This window comes from Ammospiza caudacuta, chromosome 1 (assembly GCF_027887145.1).
Source record: "Ammospiza caudacuta isolate bAmmCau1 chromosome 1, bAmmCau1.pri, whole genome shotgun sequence".
In the NCBI taxonomy this organism is placed as follows: Eukaryota; Metazoa; Chordata; class Aves; order Passeriformes; family Passerellidae; genus Ammospiza; species Ammospiza caudacuta.
The window spans coordinates 47,102,109-47,129,111 of record NC_080593.1 but is presented as its reverse complement, the minus strand read 5'-3'; the positions used below and the strand labels follow the sequence as shown (position 1 = coordinate 47,129,111).

Genomic DNA, 27,003 nt, shown 5'->3' with positions numbered 1-27,003 from the left:
AGATTCCTGCCTTGATTACTGGATTTCATTCAAGAGACTCACTGTGTAACAGCCACATGGATGCACTTTTCTCTAGCTGGTATGGCTTAATTACACTTTATTCTGCTGTAATTGCTCAGATGGAAGTGTAATTTCTGGCTTTGATGAAGAGCCTAAAGGCTCTGTCCATAACAGAGCTTATTCCTTTTTGGAGTAACAAGGAAGGGTATTTACCCCTACATGCATGATAATTTTGTTGGAGCCTGATCACACTGTGCAGTGTGTGCCTTTTGTTTGTTCACAAGCAGAAAGTCCAGTTAGTTTCTGTAAACCAGTAAGAGCTGTGACAGATGGGATTATGCTACAGAGGAGTGTTTGAAATGGTCTCGTTGGCAGGCAGAAACTGTTTGGAAGATTTTCTTGGTGCCTATACCCCCCCTTTCTTCCCCCCACCCAAAATGAATGAGTTTCCCATTCACTTGGATAAGAATCAGAAACCAAGAGATGAGAAGCCAAAGGATGCAACATCTGTCCCATCTGGGGATGCGCAGAAAAGGAATATTCTCTGAGTTACTTTTTCATTTTTTCCAATTACTCCCTCTCTTTGAAGGATGCTCAACCAACTTGTTACTTGGTTTTTAAACTTGGCATATTGTCTGCTCTACTCCATTAAAAAAAATCCTTCTGGATTTATGCATATCACACTGAGTTGCCCATTATAGAACCTCTCATCAATTGTTCTGCATGATTTTTCATGGCATCCTTGAGGTTTAAAGGCATCCTCAAGAACTCGCAAACAGCTCTTCCCCAGACATATAATGCCAAAGTAGTACAGAAAAAATGCAGCAAAATGGCTTTGTGCAGAAGATAGTGCAGAAACAAAAACAACAAAATGCTTGTGCAGTAGAGGAATGGGTAAGTAACACCAGCCCCGTGTTACCTACCAAAGACATTTTTGTCTTTGTAGCATGCAAATTTGGATAAGGACTCAACACCCCAAGCACACCCATAGCTGCCAGTGCAGAGTACAAGGACTGCTGCTGCGTGCCATCCAGGGCTACAGCTGGTGAGGAATTTAGCAACAAAACAGGTTTTCACTGGAAAATGCCAATTCATCAGAACTGAAATGCTTCAGGGAGACATATTGTATTCAATGAACTTCCAACACAGCACCGGCAAGGCTCCAAGCTGGTTTCCTGCCAGCTCGCCTGGTGGGCTGCCTGGAAGCCTGAATGATCAGGGTATGAAACTCCAAGACTGCCCTGCCATGCACACTGCCCTGTAGCCAGGGACCACAAGACTTCCTGAATCTTTGGGCTTGTCTGTTTTATCTAAGGCTCAATTCCCAGCTCTGCAAAAGGAAAACCAAAATCTGTGGGAATGCTGGCTGAGCTGTAAGGAACAGACCCTGCATTTCCCAGCCCAATTTTACTTTGAATTTTACTTCTGGTGCAGCAGTTTTGTTTATTTTTTGTTACTTCCTCTCTCTTTTTTTTCACCCTACACTGGGAAAGCACATATTTTTAAAAATCCATATTTCCTTCTGAAACAGAAATTTCTCCAATTCTTTTCCCCAGATACTCAGAACCTCCTCTGGAACAAAATGTTTGCCTTTAAACCAGTTCTACTCAACACGTTCTTCCTCTCTACAGTCTCTCTGCAGCTCTCCCAGCAAAATGGAGCCAGGTCATTCTGCTACTTCTCAGGCCTTATGTGCTGAAGAAAGTAGGACTTGGCCCATCATGCTGTATTCAGCAAGAGAAACCTGATCCTGCTCCCTTAAGAGGAGGAATTATTTAGGCTATAATTTGCAGTGATTACACACTGTTTGGTATGTTGTCATATGCCATGTTTGCACTTCCTCTGCCAACACATGGACAAAGATGTGTGCAGTCATTTGTTAGGCTTGCACCAGAGACAAATGGAATAGCAGCAGGATTAGCTGTCATTCATCTTCGGCTGAAAACCTTTCCTTGGCCTGTGGCTGGCTAATGAAATCCACATCGTCTGAATTCATGGTGTTCAGCTGGCTGCAAAGAAAAACCCTCAAGATGCTTCTAATTAGAAGCTGTGAATAAGGGTCAACTTGTGTGCATTTTACAGACAGCCACAAAAATCTGCATTGCCACTTTGAGGAATGAGCCCAGAGCTGGGATCTACATTATGCAGACTCACTTTTCCAGAGGCAATATGAACAGGTGTCTAAATTCTCAGCTCAACAGCGGGTGCTAGTGTCCCCCCTGAAAAAAAATTATGCTAGATAATGAGTATGACAATGCGTCACGCCTGTGACCATGTCACTCCATAAGAAAGACTGGTTTCACTGCTTTCACATGGCATTTAATTGAATTAACAGTAAACAGTATCCTCATGGAAACAGTACTTCACTGTGTAAGAGAAATCTCTCAGGACTACAGTACTACCTAACACATGCTAATGAGAAAGTTTTAAACTCCCCTCAGTATTTATCTATGCAAAGAAACTATAGTTTCAGAACAGTTCATCAAAATAAAAGTAATTCCTCTTAATTTTTAGCATTTTGACAATTAATGTATTTTCTAAGACTCAAAAGACCTGAGAGAATGCTACTTCCCTTCCCTTTTTCTAGAAATAAGGTAGAAATTTTACTTCTAGTACAGCAGTTTTGCTTATTTTGTATTACTTCCTCCCTCTCTCTTTTCACCCTACACTGGGAAAGCATACATTTTTTAAATCCTTCTGAAACAGAAATTTCTCCAATTTTTTTTCTCCTGGTGAAAAAATTCTATAAAGTTTCTCATTTCCTCTTGCTTGTGGTGTTTGTTCCTTGCAGACAACTTCTTACTTGAGCATAAAGCAAGCCAAATAAAATGGCACTGAACAGTAAATTAGGCCTTGCTTTTCAAACCGGTGCCTCCATTTTTCTGGACAGTGAAAAATTTCCATAATTTTACAACTTAAACTCATTCCAGCCATCTATAACTAAGAATATATAATTGATTACCTCAACTGCAAGATACATTGCTGCAACTCTGAAAAACATGAATTTTATGTTTAAGAACTGATATTTTCTCTGTTCTTATCTGTATCAAACAATACCATGCATTGAGTTTTTATGGTAAGATTTTGGAAGGAGAGAGCTACAGGGGTGGCTTCTGTGAGAAGCTGCCAGAAACTTCCCCCATGTCCAACAGAGCCAATTGCAGCTGTCTCTGAGATGGACCAATTCCAGCTGGCTCCAAGATAGGCTCGGCCTTGGCAACAGTGGCAGCACCTCCGGGATAACATATTTAAGAAGGGGGAGAAAAGCCCTGTGCAACTGCAGTCAGAAAGAGTAGGGAGAGTATAAGATAAACAATTCTGCAGTCAGCAGAGAAGGAGGGAGAGGAGGTACTGAAGCAGATATTCCCCTGCAGCCCAGGGTGCAGACCATGGTGAGACAAGGCTGCCCTCCTGCAGCCCATGGAGGTCCATGCTGGAGTAGACATCGAACTGCAGCCCCTGGATAACCTCACACTGGAGCAGAGGGATGCCAAGAGACTGTGACTCCATGGGAAGCCATGAAGAGAGGAGCCCACCCTAGAGGATATTTGCTAGCAGGACTTGTGACCTCATGGGGAATCCACATAGGAGTCTGTTCCTGGAGGGCTGCACCCTGTGGAAGGGACCTGCGTTTTTGAAGTTTGTGAAGAAATGCAGCCCATGGGAGGGATGCACACTGGAGAACTTTGCAGAGAACTGTCTCCTGTGGAAGGGACTCCATGCTGGAGCAACGAATAAGTGTGAGGAGGAAGAACTGGTAGATACAATATATGTGATGGACTGACTGCAAATCCCATTCCCAATACCCCTACACCACTCAGGGCAGGGGAGGTAGAGAGAATCAGGAGTAAAGTTAAGTTTGTGAAGAAGGGGATTTGGAGCGTGGAGGCTTTTTGAAGATTTTACTTCATTTCTCATTATCCTACCCTAATATTATTGGCAATAAATTAAACTAACTTCCCCAAATGGAGTCTATTTTTTCTCACAGTGATATCTACCAGTCCTTATCTTGAACCATAAGTCTTCCACTATATTTTCTCCTTCCTGTCCAGGTGAGGAGGAAAGTGATACAGTGGCTTTGGTGGGCATGTTTGGCTGATGTTCAGCCAGGGTCAACCCACCATACTCTCCATAAGTCACTTTTAAGTTACTGGAAGTGAACTTGGCACGTCAAAGTCATGGCACATTTGTCTGTTTGGGCAGCTAATTATCAGCTGCAGAATTAAACACTGCTTAGCAATATCGTCCAGGCTTCAAACTCATAGCTGGGATTTCTGTCCCCTTGTGGGCTGTGGGAATTTTGAAAGCGCTGTGGGTTTCTCTGATCTCTAAAGAGTTATAATGCTATTTATTATTGCTATCATGTTTTTTTACTGACTACTGTTCATGCTGAACTTCAGTTCTTCAGAGAGAAAGAAGACACACACACAAACACATACATAGATACACACATACTTGTCTTACCTGCTTTGGTTGTCACTTTCAGCATATAACCATCCAAATCGATGTGAAATTGCGGTGTCTCGCAAGGTAGTGAAATTCGGGTCCCATTCCACTTCACTGTGAGGTGCTGCTGGAGGCTGATTGTGCTTCTGCCCAACACAAGGTCCACTGACTTTGTCCAGGAGAAAGAACGGGTCCGACGGGCATCGTTTTTTACCAGCACCTGAAAGGGCGAGGCAGAGGAGGAGCAGTCTTTCGTCAAAACGTACTGACATGTTCCCTGAAAGTTAAATGTCCGTCCATCAAAAGTGTTGTAGTGAGGATCTCCAAATACAGTGCAAACTCCAGGCTCTGCAGGTGAGTGAGAAACAAAAGCGCCATATCAATCAAAGGTGGAAAAAAGTAGTTGATAAGAACTTAGAGATGCTGCTCTCACCTAATCTACCTGCTCTACAGGGTAGATTTTGACTGGTGCCCACAGGATTAAATATATCTTTGAAAAACAAAAGCTTCATTGTTTTAGAAGTCTTTCCCAAAGCGGCTGGTAAGCAAGGCCAGTTCATCCCTGGGGCAGTACAGGAAGGCTAACCTGTAACTTTGTTCCCTAAACATAACGTACAGTTTAGGTTATTACAATGCCTGTGAACTTTTTCAAATTTCAGGGACTCCCTGAAATTAAAAACCATCAGATCATTTTAGCAGGAGCTGGGTCAGTTCATATTTTACATATATGTACTTATAAATATTGTACATTTATAAACTAGTTGTGTTTATATGTTTTTTCCCCAAAATACTTGTAGAACCAGCATCTTTTTTCAGTGTTACAAGATATTGTATATGTTTATACACAACTGACTTGTAGTAGTTATTGATATCACACTGCCAACTACAAGTTGGTACACGACTAACATGATGTAATGACTGCCAAAGAGCATGGAGGTTCTACCAATCATTTGCATCATTACAAATGCATGAAGATCTCTTATGGATGTTTGAAGCCATACGCTGGTCAGAGAACTCACAGCCCAAAGACAGAGCCTTTCCATTTTCCTAGCAATGATGCTGAGTTATTCTGCAGCTACCCAGCAACTGATTGAATTGCCTCACAACCAAATATAGCAGCAAATATATTTGCCTTGCAGCCTACTCGTATAACAATAGGTTCTAACCACATTGCTGGTATTCCTGGAAGGAGTCTCAAGGCAGAGAAACGCACACTGCTATTGCCAGCTGTATACCCATGGGCTAAGGCTGCTTTTGAAAGATGATGTCTGTTTAATTAACAATGGCTTGCTTGAAAAACCAACTTAAAAAAGCCAAATTCAAATCTACCAAAAAGAAGGAGACATGAATGTTATGGAGAAGGGGAAGGGAGTTCCTCCCATGGAGTGCAATGCAGTTCTAACTATACAATACACCTTTCCCAACAGAGTTTTTTCAGCCTAGGCAGAGTGCTATGCTAGAGTAGCTGTAAACTTTCTGCTGTTTTTCTAGCTGTAAAGAGCACCCAAGGAAATCTATATGGAGACACAGAAAATGGAGCTGAAGGAGCCCTAGGAGACATTACCTTTTTTTTCTCCAGCTGCAATGAAGAATCACCTCCACCTATATTATTCCTGACAGATGTTTATCTAACCTGCCCATAAAGAGGAGTAGTAACAGCAGCTCCTTGCCACCTCTGGCAACCTGCTGCAGTTTTGGTCTGTCCATACTACAACAAATGTCTTCCTAAAGCCTAATCTCACTTTCTCCTCACTGCATGGTGCAGAGCCATCACAGAGGTATCTGGGTGATTTGTAATTTACCACTAATTGACCACATACATGCTTCTTTAGCTATGCCAGTAACTCATCTTGGCATCATTATTACTCCTCTTTACTGGAGTGTCTGGCAACTAGGGAGCAAAAGTTTAAATTTCTTAAGGACATCATATTGACATTTCTGACTCCATCAGAAATTAAAATGATCCATATTGGATCAACATCTCCAGAAAACAGGTCTGACAGACTTTAAGCAGAACCTGAAAACCGAGACATTTAGACAAAAGAGTGCTTTTGAAAATGCGCACTTCTGTGAGTTTTCTTTTCCTCACTGATACCAAAGAGGACATCAATAACTGCTTTCCAAAGTTCATTAAAAGATTAATTGGTTCTCCATAAATTGGCAGGAACTATATGGATTTTAATTAATAACATCATTTTTACCAATAGGAAAAATAATCTATAGATTTTGTATGGAGACCATCTGACTTTACCCGTTACTAAGTCACACTAACATGTTTATGATTTTCTTATGTATACATCTCAGTATCTGCATGACGAGTATTAAGATACATCTTATTATCAGCTCAGATTGTACTTCAACTATTCCAGCTTTAAATTTTTCTTAAATTTAATGACAACTTTTATGAAAACTTTTATGAAAAAACATCAGCCAAACATCAGTGAAGATTCTAGAGGAAAGATCTGATTTTTCTCTGTGTTTCTAAAGGCCCAGAATGTGGACATGTTATACACATTTTTTACCAACCTACTGGGAGGAGGAGGCTGGTTCTTCACCTAAGCAAGTGACTAAGAGGCAAGACATGAGAGGAACAAACATAATTTAGAGATGTGCAAGTAAAATTGATAGTACCAATGGGATCCAAAGGAAATATTTATTTTTAATTTCTAATGTGCTATGCAGAGTAATGCTGTTTTATGTTATGTTACATCATGTCACGTCATATGTCAATTTGATGCCGTGCAGTTAAAAATGTATTTTGGACTGGATAGCTGAAGGTCTGATCCAAACTTTGCTGTTTTCTTTAATAACCAAGGAAATGGAGGAGGGAAAATCCACCTAAAAACAATCCAAATAATTGATTCTCTGATATCACTGTGTAAAACATTCTTGAAAGGTTTGTTAAAATTGTGAGGTTTAAAAATAAATCCACACCCCGCAAGTGTGTGTGATAACTCAGGCACTGCCAGTAAGAAAAACTGGTTGGCCTAGAAATAAACCTTAAATATTGGGTGTAACAAGACTGTCAACATGAAAAGAATTCCTGCCATTTTTAGCTTTTGAGTTGTTATTTATTTCCTTTTGGGAGAGTTTCAATCACATCATATTTTATGGTTTGCTTCTTTTTCTTTTCTTTTTCCTTTTTCTTTTTCCCTTTTGAAACAAACCAATCTTTTTACTTGGCAATTTTTAAAATCCATTGGAAGCACTGATCCTCTTCTCTATTGGGGCATAACAGATGAAGAGGTGCTGCTGCATCACCAAAGTTATGTTCCCCAACCCAGGAGTATGAATTTTTCTAGCTTATAGTAACAAGGTATAGGGACACAGATGTAGATCTTTTCCTTTTTTCTCTAAATTAAATTGTTCCCAGCTTATTGCCAACACTCCGTGTGTCAGCTGTCTAAGGCAGAGCTAGAAAAGGGCTATTCTATACAATATTTCCCCCTGAGACACCCTCAACCTGCAATTACTTTCAAATTAGGGACTTTCGGAGCTAGATGTGGTTTCTATTAATCTAGTAACTTTTGATAGAAATATTTTCTGTGATTTTTTCTAGTCCAAAATTGTTTTTAGCATCTACAACATCCTTGGGCAAAGGAACTGAAGAATCATTGCCTCTTTCTCCTTTTGAATGTGGTATTCATGATCTTTGGTGTCTTCTTTTGCTCACCTAGATATGCACATGAATGCAAATTTACCCATTCCCTCTCTATCCTTGAAAAACACTGATTTTTCAAAAGAGGGCCCCAGAGCTATGTTTAGGAGGCTGTGATTTTCAAAACACCTCATGCACTCAACTCTGATTAAACATTATTGAGAGCTGGATGCAAACACCACTAAATCTCTTTTGGAAATCCTGCATGTTGCTCCCAAATCAATATTCAGACCTTCATAGAAACTTTTGGGAGCTTGGCAGTTTTTACATTTGTTTTTCAAGCAACTAAATACGGACTTCACACTTTCACGTTTGACTAAAATATTAAACTACGTGTGTGATTAATGCAGTTTGCTCAGCTCCCACCTAAGGCTCTACAGCTCACTTGCCAACTAATAATAGTATTTAGGTGCTAAAAGTGAATACTATAGAACTGTTGGCATGTTTTCCTTGAATTTTCAAATCATGCTCTCAATTCAAATGAAATAGTGACTTTCATTAAAAAAGGCAGTGTTTTTGAAAACACATGTAACTGTACAAAAAAGGAAGCTGAAAAAGCAACAGCGTGGAAAAGAACACATTAGCATTTCCTAAGTTTCAACATACTCTCATAAAGAAAAAAAAATCACAACCTATTTGGCCAATGTGGAGGGATAAAAGTCTGAAAGACCACTCATTTCTAGTAAGTAGTATGCTGAGTACAGGTAAGAACCACTTATTAAACTAAGTGGTTGCCAAAAAGAACCTTTCTGACTTCCACCCAGTGCCTCCATTCCCCCAGACAGTATTTAGCCTTTTAAGAAAGGCAAAATATATATACTGCGTGGTGGAGGCCAGACAGACAGTCAGCACACACATCCTGACCAGCTGAGAGCACAAGCATATTGGCTGGGCAATTAGCACACTTGTAGCTCCAGACCAGCCACAGGATATATTGTCTCTAGCTGGGTTTATTATTTGTTGGGATATAAAGGAAATGGGACACAAATCCATAGGAAACCAGGCTCTGTTAGCTCTGCTCATCATGGAATAGCTTGTTTTGTTTTTTCAGGAGATCAGAGCAGTCAATTGAAGTCCAAGATGTCCAGATGTCTGGTCACACTCTGCTGGGCTTGTAGGTAGTTAAGAGTGGCCAAGAAAAATATACTTTAAATTACAACTAAAATCGGTCTGGATATGTTCTAAGTAAGGAGAGGGAATAAAAAACACAAGTTTACCAGTGAAGGGTGTTCTGGTTGCAGATCTATAATTCAAAAATATCTCAGCTTTTTAAAAATAAAATGAAACTTTGAATGTAATTAGCCTGTATGCTGAATTAAGCCCTAAATCAAACAGAGCACATTATTAACCTCTAAAAACTAGCTACAGAACACGCATAATAGAATTTCATTAGGTTTTCTGTAAAAAATGCAAAGCCATAGAGGACTTTCCTCATAACTGCTGCAAAGTGCAGCTTGATATAATACACATTACAAGGTGTGGTGTCAAAAACTCCACAGGAGTCTTTATGGTCTATTTCATAAATAAAATAGCTATGCCAATTTGTCCAAATACATATTTATACAGTAGACCATCATAGCTGAAATTGGAGGTAAATCACAAACAGTATTCCAGTATGAATAAATAATTGCAGTCTTTTTGTTGCTGTATTTCTTCATGGAAAGGAAATAACAGAAAAAACAGGACCTATGTGGTGCTTTAGACCCACTTCCTGCTCTTACAGGTGCCCACAATGCATAACCTCACTTTGTTTCTTTTTCTTTTCTGCTCTTTGAAAGTCAGCACTTTTTTCAGTAATTCTATAAAAACACATAAAAAGGATGTTGGACTAAGTGGAAGTACCAACCTCTTACTCCTAAGGTGGGTCCAAATGCCCTTGAATTTGGTTTAGCTCTGTTGATCATTCTGTCAATTAAACAAGCTGTGGAATGATTTGTGATGAACGAAATTTTCTGTCCCAAAAGCAGCCTTTACTGCAATATTAATCATGTGTACTGCACATGTAAACCTAGATGACTGCAGTTCACTTTGAAAAAACTTCATCCACAAAATCTCACAATGACTGGCATAAGACTGTGCTAGGACTATTAATAATGATTAAAGTATATCTACATGATTTTAGTAACAAGCTTTCATCCTGTGTACTGTAATTTCAGCAAGGCCTATGAATTCTTCTTTGTCAAGAACAAAGATTTTACTTCCACTGCAAGTTCCTATCTATGTCTGAAGTTGAGAGCAGTCTGTAAATGTTATTTGAGCCCAGGTTTAGTTTTTTCTTATTTTTAATATGAAAATGACCTTGGTCTAACATAGGATTACTAATTTATGGAATTGACGTCAGTGGTGATTTTTCTAAATCAAGCCCAAAAGAGTACATTTCATTACATTTTTTACAGCAGCATAAACTAAACTGTTGAATTTTCCACTGGTATGACCACTGTGTTTAATTAGTGATAACTGTACGCCAGCCATGGAGCTTAAAAAGCAACATGCCAAAACTAACTATAGCTAACTTCAGGAACAGTAGACAAAAGAGACTCTCCAGCCCTTTAGGAGACGAGGTACTTTTTCTCTTTGCAACAAACTGCTTTGAAAATAATCCTTTGATTATTTTTTTTTTTTCAGTTTAAAGTGTATCCTTTCACAACATGACTGGTTTTGACCCACTTCATAGAAATTGGCTGCATTTAAACTGTACTCAAAGCTCCCCCATGTACAGTATGTTCTTGTACCTCCCTATGTTGTTTTTACATTGGAAAATTAATATCGGCTGGAGCACCAGAAATGTTTGGTGTGTTAGTATTTGGAGACAGGATCAGGATCAACATGAGAAAGTGGGTGAGGGACGGGGCTGTGTGTACATCTTATCAGAAACTGGCTGAATAGCAAAGTTTCCAATTACTGTCAGATGATAGTCGTGATGAGACTTAGAGCACTTCTGCTGCAAAGGTGGAATTAATTCTTTGCAAATGGCGAATGTTAAAATGTCAATGTTAAAACAGCTAGTGGTAGCCACCACTGCTGTATGACACTAGGTATTTAAGCTCCTTGCTCACATTCTCTGTAAGAGAATGCCCTGTTAATCATGAAAGTTTGGAATCGGCTCTTCTCCAAGTACTGAAAGGGTCCATAGTGAGATAACTGTAAAGAAAAGACCCCTCTGTTTCATGTGCAATGGTGGAGCATGGGACAGTGAGACAGGACGAGCCTCTTAGGCTCCAGCACAGTCAGTGCAATGCAGATGGGACCCTTAACACCCTTGATCCCTTACCATAAGGGAACAAGGTTGTTTATCCTGCGGGGAGACCTAATAGCAGGCTGCCAGGACATAGAAAGAGGTCACTGGGAAGATGAACCCAGGCTCTTTACAGATCTGCATGGCCTGAGGACAAGCAATAATGATCTGCCCTTAATTTTACATGTTTGTAGTCATGAGAATTTGCTTCTTATATCACCAGTAAGTTTTGAGATTTTAGGTAACCTGGGTCCTAGATAAGTTACTTTAACTTTGAAGAACTGCAATTTTTTGCCTCCTTCTCCCATGAAACAATTATCACAAGTCATCACTCTCTGACAGTATTTCTGAAGGAGTCACTGTACTGTCTTCCTTTGAACCTCTTACACCAGAGGGTCTCCAGTCCTTTGATGGAATGGCTGGCCTCACTCTTTTCCTCCCCTCTCAAGTTACAGAAGAACACAGGAAGAACACACAAGAAAGGTTAAATTAAATGAGACTGAAACAAAAAAAAACAAAAAAAAGAGGCAAGGTAGAGATTGATACATCATGGCACTATGGTATCTCATATCTAAGCAAATGTCTATGCAAATTTCTTCTGCTGTGCAACTGAGCTAACATGAAATCAACTGCTAGTCAGTTGAATCCTCTTTCACTTCTTCCTCTGCTCAGTATTATTTCAAGTGTTTCTGAGTGTGTTGTCCCTTGTATTTGCTCTTATTTTGATAATAAAGACTTGCAAGCTTGATGTATTTTATCCCAAGATACACGTTTCAAAATAATTGAGCCACAGAGTGAAAAAACAGATATTTAGGATATGGGATTTGTGCAATTCAAGAGAATCCAGAACTGAGTTGAACAGCAAAAACATTTGATTTTAGACAAAAGAAGAGGAACACTTTCTCCTTTCAAAAGCCTTCTCATAGGTCATAAAACCCCATTTTAGCAGTCTGTCCCTACTTGGTAAAATACTTAAGTATGTACTGAAGGAAATATGTAATGGTATCTTGTTAACTTCAGCTCTCCCTGTTGAGTTAAATAGAACAAACTTAAAGATAAGTATTTGTGTAAGTCCTTTGCTGACTGGGAGGGTGATATTGCAATTTAATGATCATTCCTGCAGAGAGGAGTAAAGGGATAAGAATATAAGAGTTTTAACTAAGCATCATAAACAAAGAAGAATAGTTTTCTATTCTACTTTCCACTGCTCTCCCAGACCGTGTCTCAGATTTCTGCACACCGTTTTTTAACTCTCACAAATAATCTGCAAAGGTGTGATTATATATGCACATAGCTGGACTGTTAGTTACAGGTGTAAAATATACCCAAGTCCTTAAATTTATAAGTCTATTCATTTTCTTGTTTTATTGCATACAAATGTCACAGACCAACTATATCTTTCAAAATGCAGCACCTCAGATTTGAAAAAAAAACATCATTTTGAAAAAGAAAATGAAAACAAAATACCCAGACATTTTATTTTAAAATTACAGATTTATAGAAGGCAAAATCCATTGCTAAAAATAATCATTTGCCCTTTAGCTGCCTCTAATAAGAAGGCAGAAAAGCAAGCATACTTCTATATATTTAGTTTCTCATAAAGAATAAAAAAGAATTTAAAGAATGCAAAGAAAGGACTTACTTTCAGTGCAAATCGGACAGCATCCTTTTCTGTTCAGGATTTTACCCTAATTGGGAGAAAGACAGGCTGTTTTAATGAGAGAGTTCTTGGAGCAATGACTGTGTCATCTTGTAAGACTGGATAAGCCTTTGAAAATAATTCAAGTTGTGTTTGAACTCAGTGCCCTGGTTACAACTTCAAATATCAGGTGCTAAAAACAGACAGAGCTATTCAACAAGCTTCCTGGCAGTCTTATAAGAAATGAAATACTAAAAGGGTTCTCTGTTACCATTTTTCTCTTTAGAGAGTGTGAGAGAATTTTGGACTTCCACAGATAGCTAAAGCAGTTACTGGGTTAACAAGATCACTACCTTTTCTCTCACCTTCCCAAAATATATACCTTTCCTATGTATTCCCTGCTTTGTGGCAGGCAGGCAGGCAGGCAGGAAGGAAGGAAGGAAGGAAGGAAGGAAGGAAGGAAGGAAGGAAGGAAGGAAGGAAGGAAGGAAGGAAGGAAGGAAGGAACTTGGTCAATTCTATTTCTTGTTGTACCTTATACAAGGCTGACTAGGCAGGAGGCATGCCTTTGTGTATGTACATTCGTGTTCCTTGTCAGTCTTCATCAGTTTAAAAGATGTTTTATCTGATTTTACTTAAATTACCTATAGTCAATCAGCAAGCTATCAGAGAAGCCTGAAAAAATTCAGACTGAACAATGGGTTTTTCCAAGCAAAAGCTGGTGTTGGTTATAACAGAATGTACAGTGATATTGGAGCTCACCCATATTCCCACAGAGGGACTGAAGAGGTATATGGAGCTGTACTGTTCCCCTTTGCCCTGACCCTTTGCCCCAACAGCAGCTGAACACAGAGGAACTCCCCTCTGTGTGACCACTGCTCCTATTCCCACCAAATAGGTGAGCAAGGTGAGGGCAGCAAGAGCAAGCAAATGGAGCTGTGTTGTGCTGTGCACTGAGCAGTATAGAAAACTTGTGAAAACAGACAAAAAATTGGTGACAGGTCTATGCAGAGTGGGGAAGTGGGCACAGGCAGCCCTACTGCTGTCTGCCTTGTTTTCTGCCTACAGTGCTGCCAAGCTTTGACAAAGTGCACGGGGAAGCATGAACTCAAAGTATCTTCTAGCAAACTGGAGTGGAGCATGTTCAATCCTGTTTTTGCTTGATATACACATGGCATGAATGAATCCTTGGTCATGAATGCACTTGGGCACATCATCCACAGGGCAAGCTTGTCTATGAATATGTAACTTCATGTGAACAGACCTGAGACACACCTGGACTTCAGAAAAAGGCAGGATCAGAGTTGCACTGGCAGAGTGAGCAGCGCTTAAATGTTTGTGTGACTCCCGGGTCCCTGGGCAAAGAGAATAGCTGAGGACCAGGCTGCAGCAGGGAGGCCTACCAAGCAGCTGCTAGAACAGAACCCCTTAAAGGTGGAACCCTTAAAACCACACAGAAAAACCACATGGAAATAGCAGCACATATTTGTAGGAATGGAGACATGCAGCTGAATGCCACACACTGCACTACACAGCCTTACCTCTCTGTTTCAATAAAAGAGCTGAAATCATCAGCCGAGCTGGAAGTGGCAAGAATTCAAGTGAAATTGAAATCTCCAAGGCAGCCTGCTGAGGCTGGTTACTTGAGCCACCATGTTGGCCCGAGATCCTGTTTTTGTCTTGTAGAATAAGGAAACCCATTATTGCTAACATGTGCTGCAAGAGTTCGTTAGCATTGAGGGTTCCCTTAGGAGTGGGCTAAGTGATGTGATCCCATTTTTCCCTATGAATATTTATAAGCAGACCACATTTGAGTCTATTTATTTTCAGGGATTTTTCTTCCTTTTTATGGGGTTTTCAATTTTGTGTCTGAGGTTTTCATTTTCTATTTTTTTTAAGGCAAGACTAATTGCTGGGGGAAAGGGGTTGTTTGGTTGTGCAATAGCAACAGCTGTTGTTTTTTTGTGCCTCATTTGGCACTAGAGTAAAAACAGCAACTTTTTGTTTGCAACAATAACAGATGTGTATAACATTATATGCAGTCTGTTCTAGAGATGGAAGAACGTGTTCTGAATAAATTTTCAGCTCACTTGAAGTTCACGGGTTCAAAATTTACCCTCAGACTCAAACCCTGCAAATGTCTTCACCTGCTGTGAATTTAATTCCATTAACTTTTGCACAGCCTTGGAGCTCAGAAAAGGTTATATGCTGTAAAATTCAGCAAGCTCTCCTCTAGCAGTACAAAAAGAGACATGTTCATGACCACCGATCATTACCACAGACTTAAGATGTTAGTGAGGAATGCAAAGACATAAGGAGAGCGGGCAAGGTGACAAATTATAAGGATGGGTAATAGAAAGGAGATGGCACAAGACAAGGAACAGGCAAGAGCTGAGCTAGGGCAAGTAAATAGTGAATTCAGTAAGGAGAAGTCTAAAGGATCTCTGAAACTCAGTCTTGCCAAATGTTGAGATTGTTCCCTCTCTATAAAGTATTTAAGCATGTGTTTAAGTTTCAGCACACATGGAGGGCCTACTAACTTCAGCAGAAATGGACACATGCTTAATAGCTTTGCTGAACGGGGGCAGTATGCATCACACCTTGCAGGCTGGCACTCCAGGTAACTTGAGAGAGGAAATATCTGTGTGGAGTCAGTGGTCAGAAAGCAACAAAAAGAAACCACAAGCCACAAGGCTCAATAGAATGCCAAGGAGGACCAATCTTGCTATAAATCTGAGAGGAGGGACTAAATTTGAAAAATATATTGCCTCCACAGCAGATGAAAAGAATCTAAGACATTTCCTGCAATGGCTGATATGGGATTAAATGCTTCAAAAAGAAAATAACAAAAGAATCAGAAATTTTTGTCCAGCACTATCAAGAAAACTAAAGAAATGGCAGAAACAGTCTTAAAAATATGTCAGCCTGCAACCAATAGATTGAATAATACAAATGGCTGTGCAGTATCAGAAATTTCTGCAGAATTACCACTTTGAAACTCACACATTCAAGAAATAATTGGTCAAAGTTTATTATTATAAATAAAATAAAATAAAATTCTACAACCAAAAAAACCCACCCACAATATCATGCATGGTAAAGCATTTAAGTCAATGAATAATATTCTAAATTCTTTTTGAATCTTCAATCCTTTCACACTCGGTTGTCTGTATAATAATACACGTTTAATGAGATAATTTCATGTTGCCTGATACCTAAGGGACACTAAACCACATTTTAGTCCACAGCAGTCTTCAACAGTCAGTAGAGACTGATTACTGTCAAAAATATTGTGAAGAGAGAAAAGGAGTGGACACATCTACAGTTTGCAGAGACAGCAGCACAACTCTATGCATGATATTCAGACTATAAGTATCAGAACTATAAATATATCCTTATATTGAACAATGTGGTGTGTTTAAGTGATATTTATAGATTTATGACAGAAAGTCTCATCAGACATAGTGGAGCAGAGATGAAAAGTAAAAGATTTAAATCAATTAGCATACATTATTTGCTTTAAAACTACTAAGTACCCACTTGGAATAGGAAAATAAATCTTACTCTACAGTTTACATTCTTTCTCCTACTTCTCCTTCCAGTTCAGCTTGGAAAAGAAGAAATGCAATGTGTACCTGTGGAGGAGGGTTGGTTTGCTTGCAGCTTGCATTTTAAGGCAGGGATGTGGCTGACTGGTAATATACTGGGGGGAATGGTGCTGCAGGGTAACAAAGCTGCTCTTTCCAGCCCTAAGGAACCAGACCTTGGTTTGCAGACTCACCTCAGAGTTTGGGGCAGTTTAGGGCTTCACATTAGCCTTGGAGCAGATTCTATTGCAGCATTGAATGAGTTTGTCAGTCTTGCTTCCATGCTGCAGCGCTGTCAGTGGTGAATTTTTACCAACCACCATTTTCAGTTTAGAAGCCACTTCAACTGATCATCTCAATGCTCAAATTTACATATGGATACAGATGAAGCAATGCACTTAACTGAAGATCTCTGTTAAGTCATATTAGCTACCTGATTTCAGAAGCATCTTAAACATTTAAAATGCATCAGCACAAGGAAAATATAAACGCAATGCAGTGGTGTGAGACCTGAAGAGGCCAAGCTCTCACTTCCTGCTTATACTGTGAATGGCATGAAGGCAGCAAACTTGACTGCCATGTGCCATATAACATTCCCAGAAGAACAGCTCCATTTGTTCACACTTCCTGATGTGTATGCAGCATCTTGTGTGAGGCCCATTAAGAGGAGAACTGCCCTATGGAGCGAGTGCCAGAGTGACAGAAAAAGGACATTCCCTCTTCTGAGGATCTTGAAGCCCACTGTCCCACCAGAATGGGAGGTGCTAAAGTGCAGGCTCTTTATTTTACCACCACGTCTGTCAAAGGTTTACACATATAAAATTGTACAAACTAAGAGTTTTTAATTTAAAAATTTTATATTTAGGTGTCTGTGATTCACACTTTCCCCACTGGCTTCCAGGATTGAAAAGGAAACACTGAGAAGGTGTAATGCTAACAACTTGGCTCTCTCATCTACAGTTTTGCCCAAAGATCCTCCCCTACATGAGGTGCTATGTAGAGCTCCATCTTGTGAAAGCTTGAGCCATAAGACCAAAATCATTTGCTGGTGTCAGAAATCCAAGAAACAAAGGCTGATTTTAGCCCAGGGTTTCAAGTAAAGCTAATTTTTGATGCCCTTAAGTAACAATTACAGTATTCTTTAGGTTCACTTCAGACTTTCAAAAAAAAAAAAAATACTCAGGCCACAACCTTAGTGAAAGCAGTGTGGTTTGGTTGAACTAATTTTCTTCAATTTGTCTAATTTACATTTTCAACCAAGTATTAAGCCTCAGATGCACTGACAAATGCAAATACTACAACATCCTGTGGCTTGCCTTAACAATATACACACTACTGAAATATTAACACAGTCACCTCACCACTCTATAAAATTATTAAATAAAAGTCAAAAATAACAGATATTTGGGACAAAGAAGGTTAAAGGAGAAGGAGAGGAGGAGCACAGAGTCTTCAGAGTAAGGACAGAGGCAGAAAGACCATATTCAGGATAACATTAGCATATTTGTGGAATGCCAACCTAAATTAACATTCCAGATGATCCCTTCTTTCCAAACAGCACTCCCCACTGTCATGCACACACTTCCAAGAAACACTGGAAAAGATAATGTTGAGCAAAAAAGACAAGAAAGCACAGTTCTTTTAAAAAACTCACATGAGGACAGCTGCTGACTGGAATGCACTGTTTCTTGCGACACTCTGTCTTGCCTTTCACACAAGCACAGATGGTGCAGTTCACAGAGGACCACATCTCCCCATCCTGCAAGAGGGAACATGATATAGTATCATCTGGGGTGGCAACAAGAAGCTATTTCAGCAATGTATCATTGCACAAGAAAGGATGAATTTCCCTGTTGGCATTGTGTCATTGTTTAGTCTAAATTATTTTGAGGTGTCTGTCCATGGCCAGTTGGATTCAAGACAGAGATCAAATTCAGCCAGGTTTTCTTCCCTTTGGCCTTTTTGGTAAGAAATTCATTTTTCCAAAGCTAACCAAATCACATTTGCATTTTTCAACAGTGCCCTCATTATTTGCATTGTTTTCTCTCCAATAAGAGTCTGAGTTGTGATCACACCTACCACAAATTTTCATTTAAGTTCACATAATTAGAAAAACCTGATTCACTGGGTTGAGTGACGTCTTTAAGTTGTTGCACATGAAAATATTTGATAAGATGTCAGTAGACAGTAAATTTATTCCCATATATAGTAGCATCATTTCAACATAGGGCAGGAATGGTCAAATAATTCTAATTTAGATTACTACAGCACTTTCACAGATATTTGATCTGCTAAACATCTGAAAATATTTAGTAAAGATACAGTACTGAATCTCTCAAAAGCAGAGCAGGTAAGACAGCCTATGTATTGCTCTGAAAATATGAAGTGCAGAGCATAATATGCCTTGTGGTCTTGTCCCCACTTGGGATGAATTGCTTGTGGAACTGCCCTGGCTCCTTTTTACATGGTGTTGCCTCTGCCAAGTGTGGTTCCTAAAACATTCTGTCTCACCCACTTACAGTCCAATGCTAGTCTGCTTAGAGCCAAACTGTGCATGTTTTCTGTTTACAGGGCTGCTGGGAAGGAAGGGTGAGGATAGACCTGACAGGAACAGGCAGTTCAACAAGACAGCTGTGAATAATTATGTGCCCACCTCAACATGATGTTCTGACCAGAAACAGACTATATCTGAAATGCCAAGGAGGCCAACTTATTCAGCTCAGCTTGCTTCATCAAAGGCTGTCTCTCTCCTATTTTTTGTTTCTAGGGCATGTTTCTATTGCCTGGTGGTTTTGATGTTCTTCAGTCTCTACTGACCACTCACCAGGCATCTGCCAAGGTACCAGAATACATCACAGCTGACTGCATGCAGCTGCCCTGAATTTTTGTCTTACAGCTGGTTTTGCACAGGAGTGCAAAAATACATTTGCTGTACCCATTCTACCTGTGTTAGACCATTGACTTCAACAGAGCAACACTAAATTTACTTTTTTGCACACAAGAACAGAAATGGACGTACTGTCTCGTTATTTTTTCACACTCCATATAATATTAGTAATATAATAAAATCTTCACAAGAAGCAGAATATTTTAGTTGGGTGCCTAAGAAGTAGGCATTTGTTCGTGAAGCACAATGGCGCCAGTGTGAAAGTGCCAATCAGATGGAGCATAGTCTCAGAGTACAGTAGGTTCACATGTAATTTCCAGAATAAACACTTCTGCTATGTACACAAAAGATGGAATAAATGGGAAGCAATTCTGGCTGAGCAAACCAAGTATTCACACAGGACTTAACATTTGATCTGATTCAAGGGTCTCTTAATTCACAGATGGCCCATGAGGTGACAGAATCTTTTTCTGACAGTGTGAAAAAAAGCTGCACCACTTGGAAAAACAAACGGGGTCTCAAGAACAGCAGAAGTGTTCTGCAGGGAATCCCTTGTGATTTGAATACATTGGGTGAGAGTGCAGTAGGTAACAGTTATTACATGGCTACCCCAGTATTAGATGTCAGGGGTGCTGTCCTTAGCAGAGACGTGCAATGTAGTAAATCAAGTAACTTTCAGCCAAAATGAACTTCACAAAGCTCCTGTTGGCTCAGTTATGGAAAAGAATCTTTGGCTCAGCCGATAAAGCCTACATACCACTGAGAATATCTTCTCCATGAGTATCAGTGTTTGTTTGGGAAAGCAGAGCACTAGTATCTCTTACTAAAAATGCATCAATTGTCATGAAATAGCAGTTTGAACATCTACATACAGATGGGGAGACCACATGTAGCATTCAAGGAGGAGCTAATTTTTATATGTTGACTATCAGCAGAATTTATGCAAACTCAGAAAAAAAAAAACAGATGGCAAATTTTGCAAAGCTTTGCCTCTGAGTTGTTCTATCATCAATGAGGATGGTGAGGATTCTGCTAAAAACAAACCACAATTTACAGCAAACTCATGCTATTGTGGCTGTTAAAATGGCACCTACCCCTGAGCCACTCTGAAACCTTACCTGGAAGATCTTATTACCAAACTTGCACACCTTCACCTCCTCAGGAGAGATGTATGAGACACATTCCTTGCAGCAGTGGTCTTTGTTTTTATTGCATTCACCAGGAAGTAAGCACCTCTTCTTACATATCACTGTTGAATCCTAGGTACAAGGGTGAAAGGAAATCATAAAATTGTCACCAAGATGTTTGTGCTCCTGTTTGTCCTTGTATATTTCTGCTTGCTTAGTCATTGCATCCATCCAAGGCCAGTTGCTTGGAATAGGCCAGCTCAGAGAAAATAAATATTATTTATAGATATTATATATTTATTTATTTATTTATTTATTTATTTATATCATAAATATTCTTTAAAGGGAATCTTTCATGGTCTGTGAAGCTAAAGCCCAGCTTCTAATTCTGTTGGCCTGCAAAATCTCACTGATTTGGCAGCACTTTCATTTTTTTGCCTTGGTAAAAAAGTGTAAGTTGTTGCAGTCATGTTAGGGAACTAAATAAAAAACACCGACCTTGATCAGAAACACGGTAATTCATCATTTAGAAACTCCTCTTCCATTCTAATGCAGTCTTAAAAAGAGGACGACATAATCTGAGCAACTTTATTTTGCATCACACAGGGTGAGGCGGCATGTCCCAGTTGAGGGAGCCAGTAACATTTTAAACTTTCCTAGCACAACTGCAAGCACTCTTCAGATCAGATTCTTTGAGACCACACAAGATGCCAAAGAACAGCATCAGGCTTACAATTCCACAGTCCTACAAATTACTGCTAAGCCAGACAAACATCAGCATACAGTATCCAAGCACTACGGACTTACCTTGCATGTACACACTGTGCAGTTGTCATACATAAATGAGGAACCATTATCATACACGTTGCTGTGAAAGAGGCAGCTTCCAAATGGGAGGTCAAACACTTTCCTCTGTCCTGAATATAAATAAACAGTAACAGAAACAAAATGTGGTTGAAAATATGCCACACTGTCAACAAAAATAGTAGGGCTTATTGTCACCAGACCAAATTTATGCGCAGTGTGTCATTTGCTATGTGTTTCCACTTCAGTGTGAAAAAATATGTACTTTTAACAGTTCACTATTCTTTTAGTACACATTCATCTCCCACAAATTCTGTGGGATGGAATATAAATTATTTATAGCATGTTTATGAAGGAAAAATCTTTCTTCTCCTTCTCATCATAAAGTGCACAGTGCAACTAAAGGAATAAAAAGTAAGCACTGCAAACTCTTAAGGTAGGTACACTTAAACTAGTTTAAACAATCTTTGACTTAAAGCAATAACTTTTCAAATAGAGCAGTCTTAACTTCTTTTAGCATATCTATCTCAGGGGTTCACAGCAACCAAGCTAGATCAACTCAGTGACACTGATCAAAAAAAAAATCATAGTTGTTGTGCCATCTCATTAAGATAGTATTTTGTACCATGTGTTCACATAAGGCTGCAAGAAATACAGGAATTTGTATCATTTATAAACAGAATGAAGGCAACAAAGATATTCAGTTTCCATAATCTGCAAACTATTTGGGTTCCATGGGAGGGACGCAAGGGCTTGGGGCACTAAACAGGGAAGGCAACACCAAAATCAAATCATCCCTGAAGTCGTGCAATCCTGCAGCACTTTCACATCCAAGTTACAACAGTTTGCATTCCTGTAAGCTTCTGTTATTCCTCAGCTTCTTTCCCAGTAAGTTATTTTTTAAAATAGAGCATTATAGTACATACACATGAGCTCTTCACAAAAACACTACACTTATCTTTCTAATTTTGAATTGCCCTGCTTACTTTTGGAGGCAGCCAACTAATAAGCTCTTTTATGAGTGGTTGTCAATCTCCTACCTTATAATTTCTGAGGTCTAATGTTTAATAGGCATCAAATCCAAAGTAGGGAATGCCCACTCTAAGTACATACTAGATGTACTAAGTACTAGGCCAATATTTTAGCTTTCAAACCATAGGGCTTGGCACACTGTAATTCCTTCCTTTTTCAATAATTCTTGATAAATCTTAAAAAATATTTAAGATTTAGATTAGATTAGATTAGAGCCTCTTAAAAAAGTTCTCTTTTCCTCTCAGATATAAGTGAACAAAAGGATAAGCACACAGCAAAGTCCATTGGATTTGCCTTAAGTTTTTACAAATTGAATGTTAAACAAAAGTTATTAAATAATTGCCTTTATTCAGTTAGACACAATTTAAACATCACTTTCATGCAAATTAGCTACTTGGAATTAATCTGTGCTTGCATAGCCAGACTTCCTTTCACTGGACGTGTGTCTTTCTCAAGAGGTTTAATTTCTCTTGCAGAACTGACATAAGAAATCAGTAGAGGATGCTCAGCAGCCCTAAAAGGAACTGCTCTACATCCATGTACTGCAAAGCCATGCCACAGTCCTGGCTGTAACGACACTTCTGCTGCTCTCTGTGGGGCCAGGACTTCAATTGCAGAGCTTGTGTCAGCAAGTGAACAAAAGTCCAGTTCTCTCCCACACCCTATTGCCATGCCTTGCAAACCACTCAGCACAATTCTGGGTGGCCAGCCCAGTTCAAATAGTTGGTTAAAAACCACTGTCAAAGGAGGCATCACTTTGAAAGATGTGGTGTTGAAGATATTGGCTTAATGGTTGTCTTTGCTGGCTCATAACCACTAGTTAAACTAATAATTCAAGTCCCAGTAGAGTCCACAGCATTCTTCTAAGCTATGTATGCTGAATATCAGGAATTCAATTGCAGGGAGGTCTTCCACATGATACTTTAAAAACCATGCCTCAGCATCCCTGGAAACTTTTCTCTTTCCCAACTGCCATGCAGTGTGTTACTCATCCCTTGGCTTTACCTCCCCACCAAAACTTTTAACGCTTTCCTGTAAATAGACATAATCTATTCCCAGGTATATTAAATGCTTTAGAGTAAAAACCACATAAAATTAAATTCATTATTATTACTGAATTTGTTTAAATTTGGAGGGAAAAAAGAAATTGTAGAAAGATCCCCTTGAAGGAGTCAAAAATTAGTCAAACTGCAGTTTGAATGCCTAGTTCAAGGAGGGGAAAGTTCAGTCAGGAAAAGCATGAGGAGGAGAGGACAAGGAGAGTTTTCAGAAGGAAAGAAAAAATGTCCTCAGCCAAAACAGAAGCTCAGCATTTGGACTTCTTTTCATTTCATTCCTCTACTGCATTACTCTCTGGTACTGTGGTTGAATGTTCCAGGCAGACATTCATTTATCAGTAGCATTTCTCAATTAGCAAATAAATAAATTCAGGTTAGTTTCAAGCAGTCAAAAATGTTAAGTATTATCAGAACCCAGAACTCTATATAGCTCTACTGGCTCCAAGGCCAGATATCTCTATATCCCTAACCTAGATCTGCTAAGAGATTTCAGATAAAAATATAGTCAAAACTACAAAAAGTTTCCATTGAAGAACTGGGAATAATTGGCTCTGAATTTTTTCCAAACCTAGTTATAACCCCATAAACCAAACTAAAGTCAATTTAATTGCTAGAATGTAAGTGCTCCTTGTTTATGAGATAGATGGAATATTAACCTGTGGGATCTGTGGACAAAGTAAGAACAAAACAAGACAGTGCCTTATTTTGTCACTGCCTTGCTTGTCATGACCTGGAAGAACCAGCCCTTCTAAGAGGCTTATGACTCACAGCTTTAAAATGTGTTGGAAAGGCATAATTGAAAATATTCCTAGATGACAGTGTGATTCCATCTTGAGAAGGCAATCCTGAGATAGACTCTTGGATCTGTGGCCTCTCTGACAACAGTTTCTAAAAATGCAGAAGTTCAGAAGTTTCCTCTGACTTATATTTCCTCAAAACTAAGAATGCAAATGCTCACTTAAGTGATTATATGAGATGATGAGGCCTTTTTCTTGTGGCAAACTCCAAAGAAGTGGAGTGGCATTTCCTCACACCTCAACCTCCTTTGTAAAATATATAATGAAGCTGGAAATCATCCCTGTATTTGTTCTTCTAAGCAAGGCAACTGGTCTATGTTCAAATGCTCTTCTGCAGCTGCTTGCTTAGTACCACCCAACACAACTCTAACACTGACCCTGAATACCCGTTCAAAATCTGTGGATTGTAAACTCTGAGCAATAGAGTCTCTTTCAACTTCTGGAATTTACCAGCATTGCGAAATACTGGTCTGAAAGATGTTATGTACAAACATATTGTATTAATTACAAAATTCCTCGGGGGAAAAACCACTCACCTAAGCATTTGGGGCAACACTGTCCAGCAGGAATGTGACTGAGGTGCTGGGGACATGAAAGAATGGGGCAGACTTCCTGGATACACTGTGTCCTGCCACCCTGAAGGAAAATAGGCTTCATTAGGAAAAAATTAAAGCAAAATATCAAGTAAATACGCACACACACACACACAAGCAGGCAACAGTCTTGAAAAGCCTTACCAAAGCCGTATTTGCCAACAGAAATTTCTGCCTGCATCAGGCATACAGGACATGTAAACTGTCCTTCAAGACTTTCTATATTGCTTGCAGAGACCTTGGATTATCTATATTTTTTTTCAATCTCTCAAACAGCAAATGCAGTAATAGAAGAAACAGTGTCTTTCTATCTTATTTCTTGGTGTGGATATGATAAAACCAGGCAAAATAAAATCATTATCCACGAACACTTCTGCATGTTCCAAAAAGTTATTGAGCAATTTTTAATATTACCCTTCATCTCCTGTGTTGTGCCCTTCTAGGCTTGTCTGGGACAGGGATTAAGTGCTGAAGCAAGATGAGAGCAGGTGTTCTTCCACTATGTCTGTGACCTCAGAAGCAAAAATCAGTTAAGAAAGCACATTCTTGTTAGCCTCCAAGGCCAACTGTGCAAAGCCAGAAGGTCTGCTTTGTTCAGAGGTCTGAAAACCAAGTAGGTACATGAAATTTTGGGAAAGAATGGGGGGGAAAAAAAAGAAAAGAAAAAGAAAGCAAACTGGACTAGATATATCAGAGGCAAAGACAAAAGCACAGAAAATATATAAAAGATTGAGTCAGTTAAAAAAGATGTTATTTCTCATTCTGCTCTGTTGCCTGATTACTTCATCGTGCCTTCAGAACACTGTGTTTAGCTCTAGACCCTCTACCAACATGTGCTCCATAGGCTTTTGAGAGGTCCAGGTTGCCCAACTTTAAAAATCAGTCCACCTTTTTCTCAGCAAGGAAAGTCAGGTTTTTTCATCTAGCTGTCTTGCCCTATTTATCACTCAGAGCTGCAGGCTCATCCCAGAAATAAGCTTTGCATTCCTGATGCTGTGATTGAAGGCTTATGAACAGTCTCCTCCAACCTACATGCTGAATGGCTCTTGGGGCTCCCTGGGGAGAGATGGAAAAAGCCATTCATTTTGAAGAGCTCTGTGCCTGAAATGATGGCATACCACTCCACTCCTAATGGCCTCCGTGAATCACGTAAAAGCTTTTACATGTAGGCAGACCCACTGTTGCACAGAAAATAACATACTGACTGTACCCCCATTCTATAATAAGTTTTCATGCATTGAAGTCTAGCTGTCCCATGGGGCTACCAAAGCATCCTGAGTGCACATGGCTGAGGACTGCTCGTAATTCTTTCACTGCAGCACGCAGAAACACAGAGCTTATTGTAGACTGAAACGACTGCTCTAAATTAAGGGTCAGACCAGAAACTTGACAAAACTAAATTAATTCTTTAGTGATGTTTCTTAGTATGCTTAGGGAATAGCTCTGTGAGAAGAGACACAGGTGCAGAATGAAAGAAAAAAACTAAGAAGGGCTCTCTGAAGTAATGCTGTGATTCACCCCGGGGAAAAAGGCTGCAAGAAGCCAAAGTTCAAATTTCGGTGACAATTCAGCAAAAGGGAAAGCAGGGCATGGATGTCTCAGCCAGACTGGTGACAGGATCAGGGATATATCAGGAATATAATGAGGAAAGGCTAAGGGAACTGGGACTGTTCAGCCCAGAGAAGAGAGGGATTTAAGGTGACCTAATTGCCACCTTCACCAGAAGGGAGCCTGCAAAAAAGATGGAGAGGGAGTGTTTAGAAGAGTATTTAGCAACACGAAAAGAAGAAATGGCTTTAAACTGAGAGTAGGCTTAGATTGGGTATTAGGAAGAAATTTTTTACAGAGAAAATTGCAAGACACCTGAGCAGGTTGCCAGGAGAAGTAGTGGGTACTCCATTCCTGAGAGTTCAAGGCCAGATTGGATGGGGCACTGAGCAACACGGTCTTGTGAAAGGTGTCCTGCAGGGGAATTGTACCTAGATAATCTTTAAGTTCCCTTTCAACTCAAGCTATTCGAGGACTCTGTGAAGATAAAGCAATACTCCAACACATGGTGAGCACACGTTTTTACTCACAATCTTACTGCTGCATTCAATACTCACATAAGCTCTGGCTCTGCACAACTGTCATGGAGTTG

At 39.5% G+C, this 27,003-nt stretch overlaps 1 protein-coding gene across 2 annotated transcripts in view; it reads right to left on the bottom strand.

The window, feature by feature from the left end:
• The window catches only part of BMPER (BMP binding endothelial regulator), a 148,925-nt gene that overhangs the window by 48,507 nt on the left and 73,415 nt on the right, over positions 1-27,003 (bottom strand). For both annotated transcript variants that reach the window (XM_058810808.1, XM_058810803.1), the window contains exons 7-12: positions 24,807-24,906; positions 21,387-21,496; positions 20,571-20,711; positions 18,220-18,324; positions 12,982-13,027; positions 4,465-4,794 (exon numbers count right to left, since the gene is read on the bottom strand). In XM_058810808.1, coding sequence (XP_058666791.1) covers positions 4,465-4,794; positions 12,982-13,027; positions 18,220-18,324; positions 20,571-20,711; positions 21,387-21,496; positions 24,807-24,906 — 832 coding nt within the window. The remainder of the gene's footprint in view (positions 1-4,464; positions 4,795-12,981; positions 13,028-18,219; positions 18,325-20,570; positions 20,712-21,386; positions 21,497-24,806; positions 24,907-27,003) is intronic.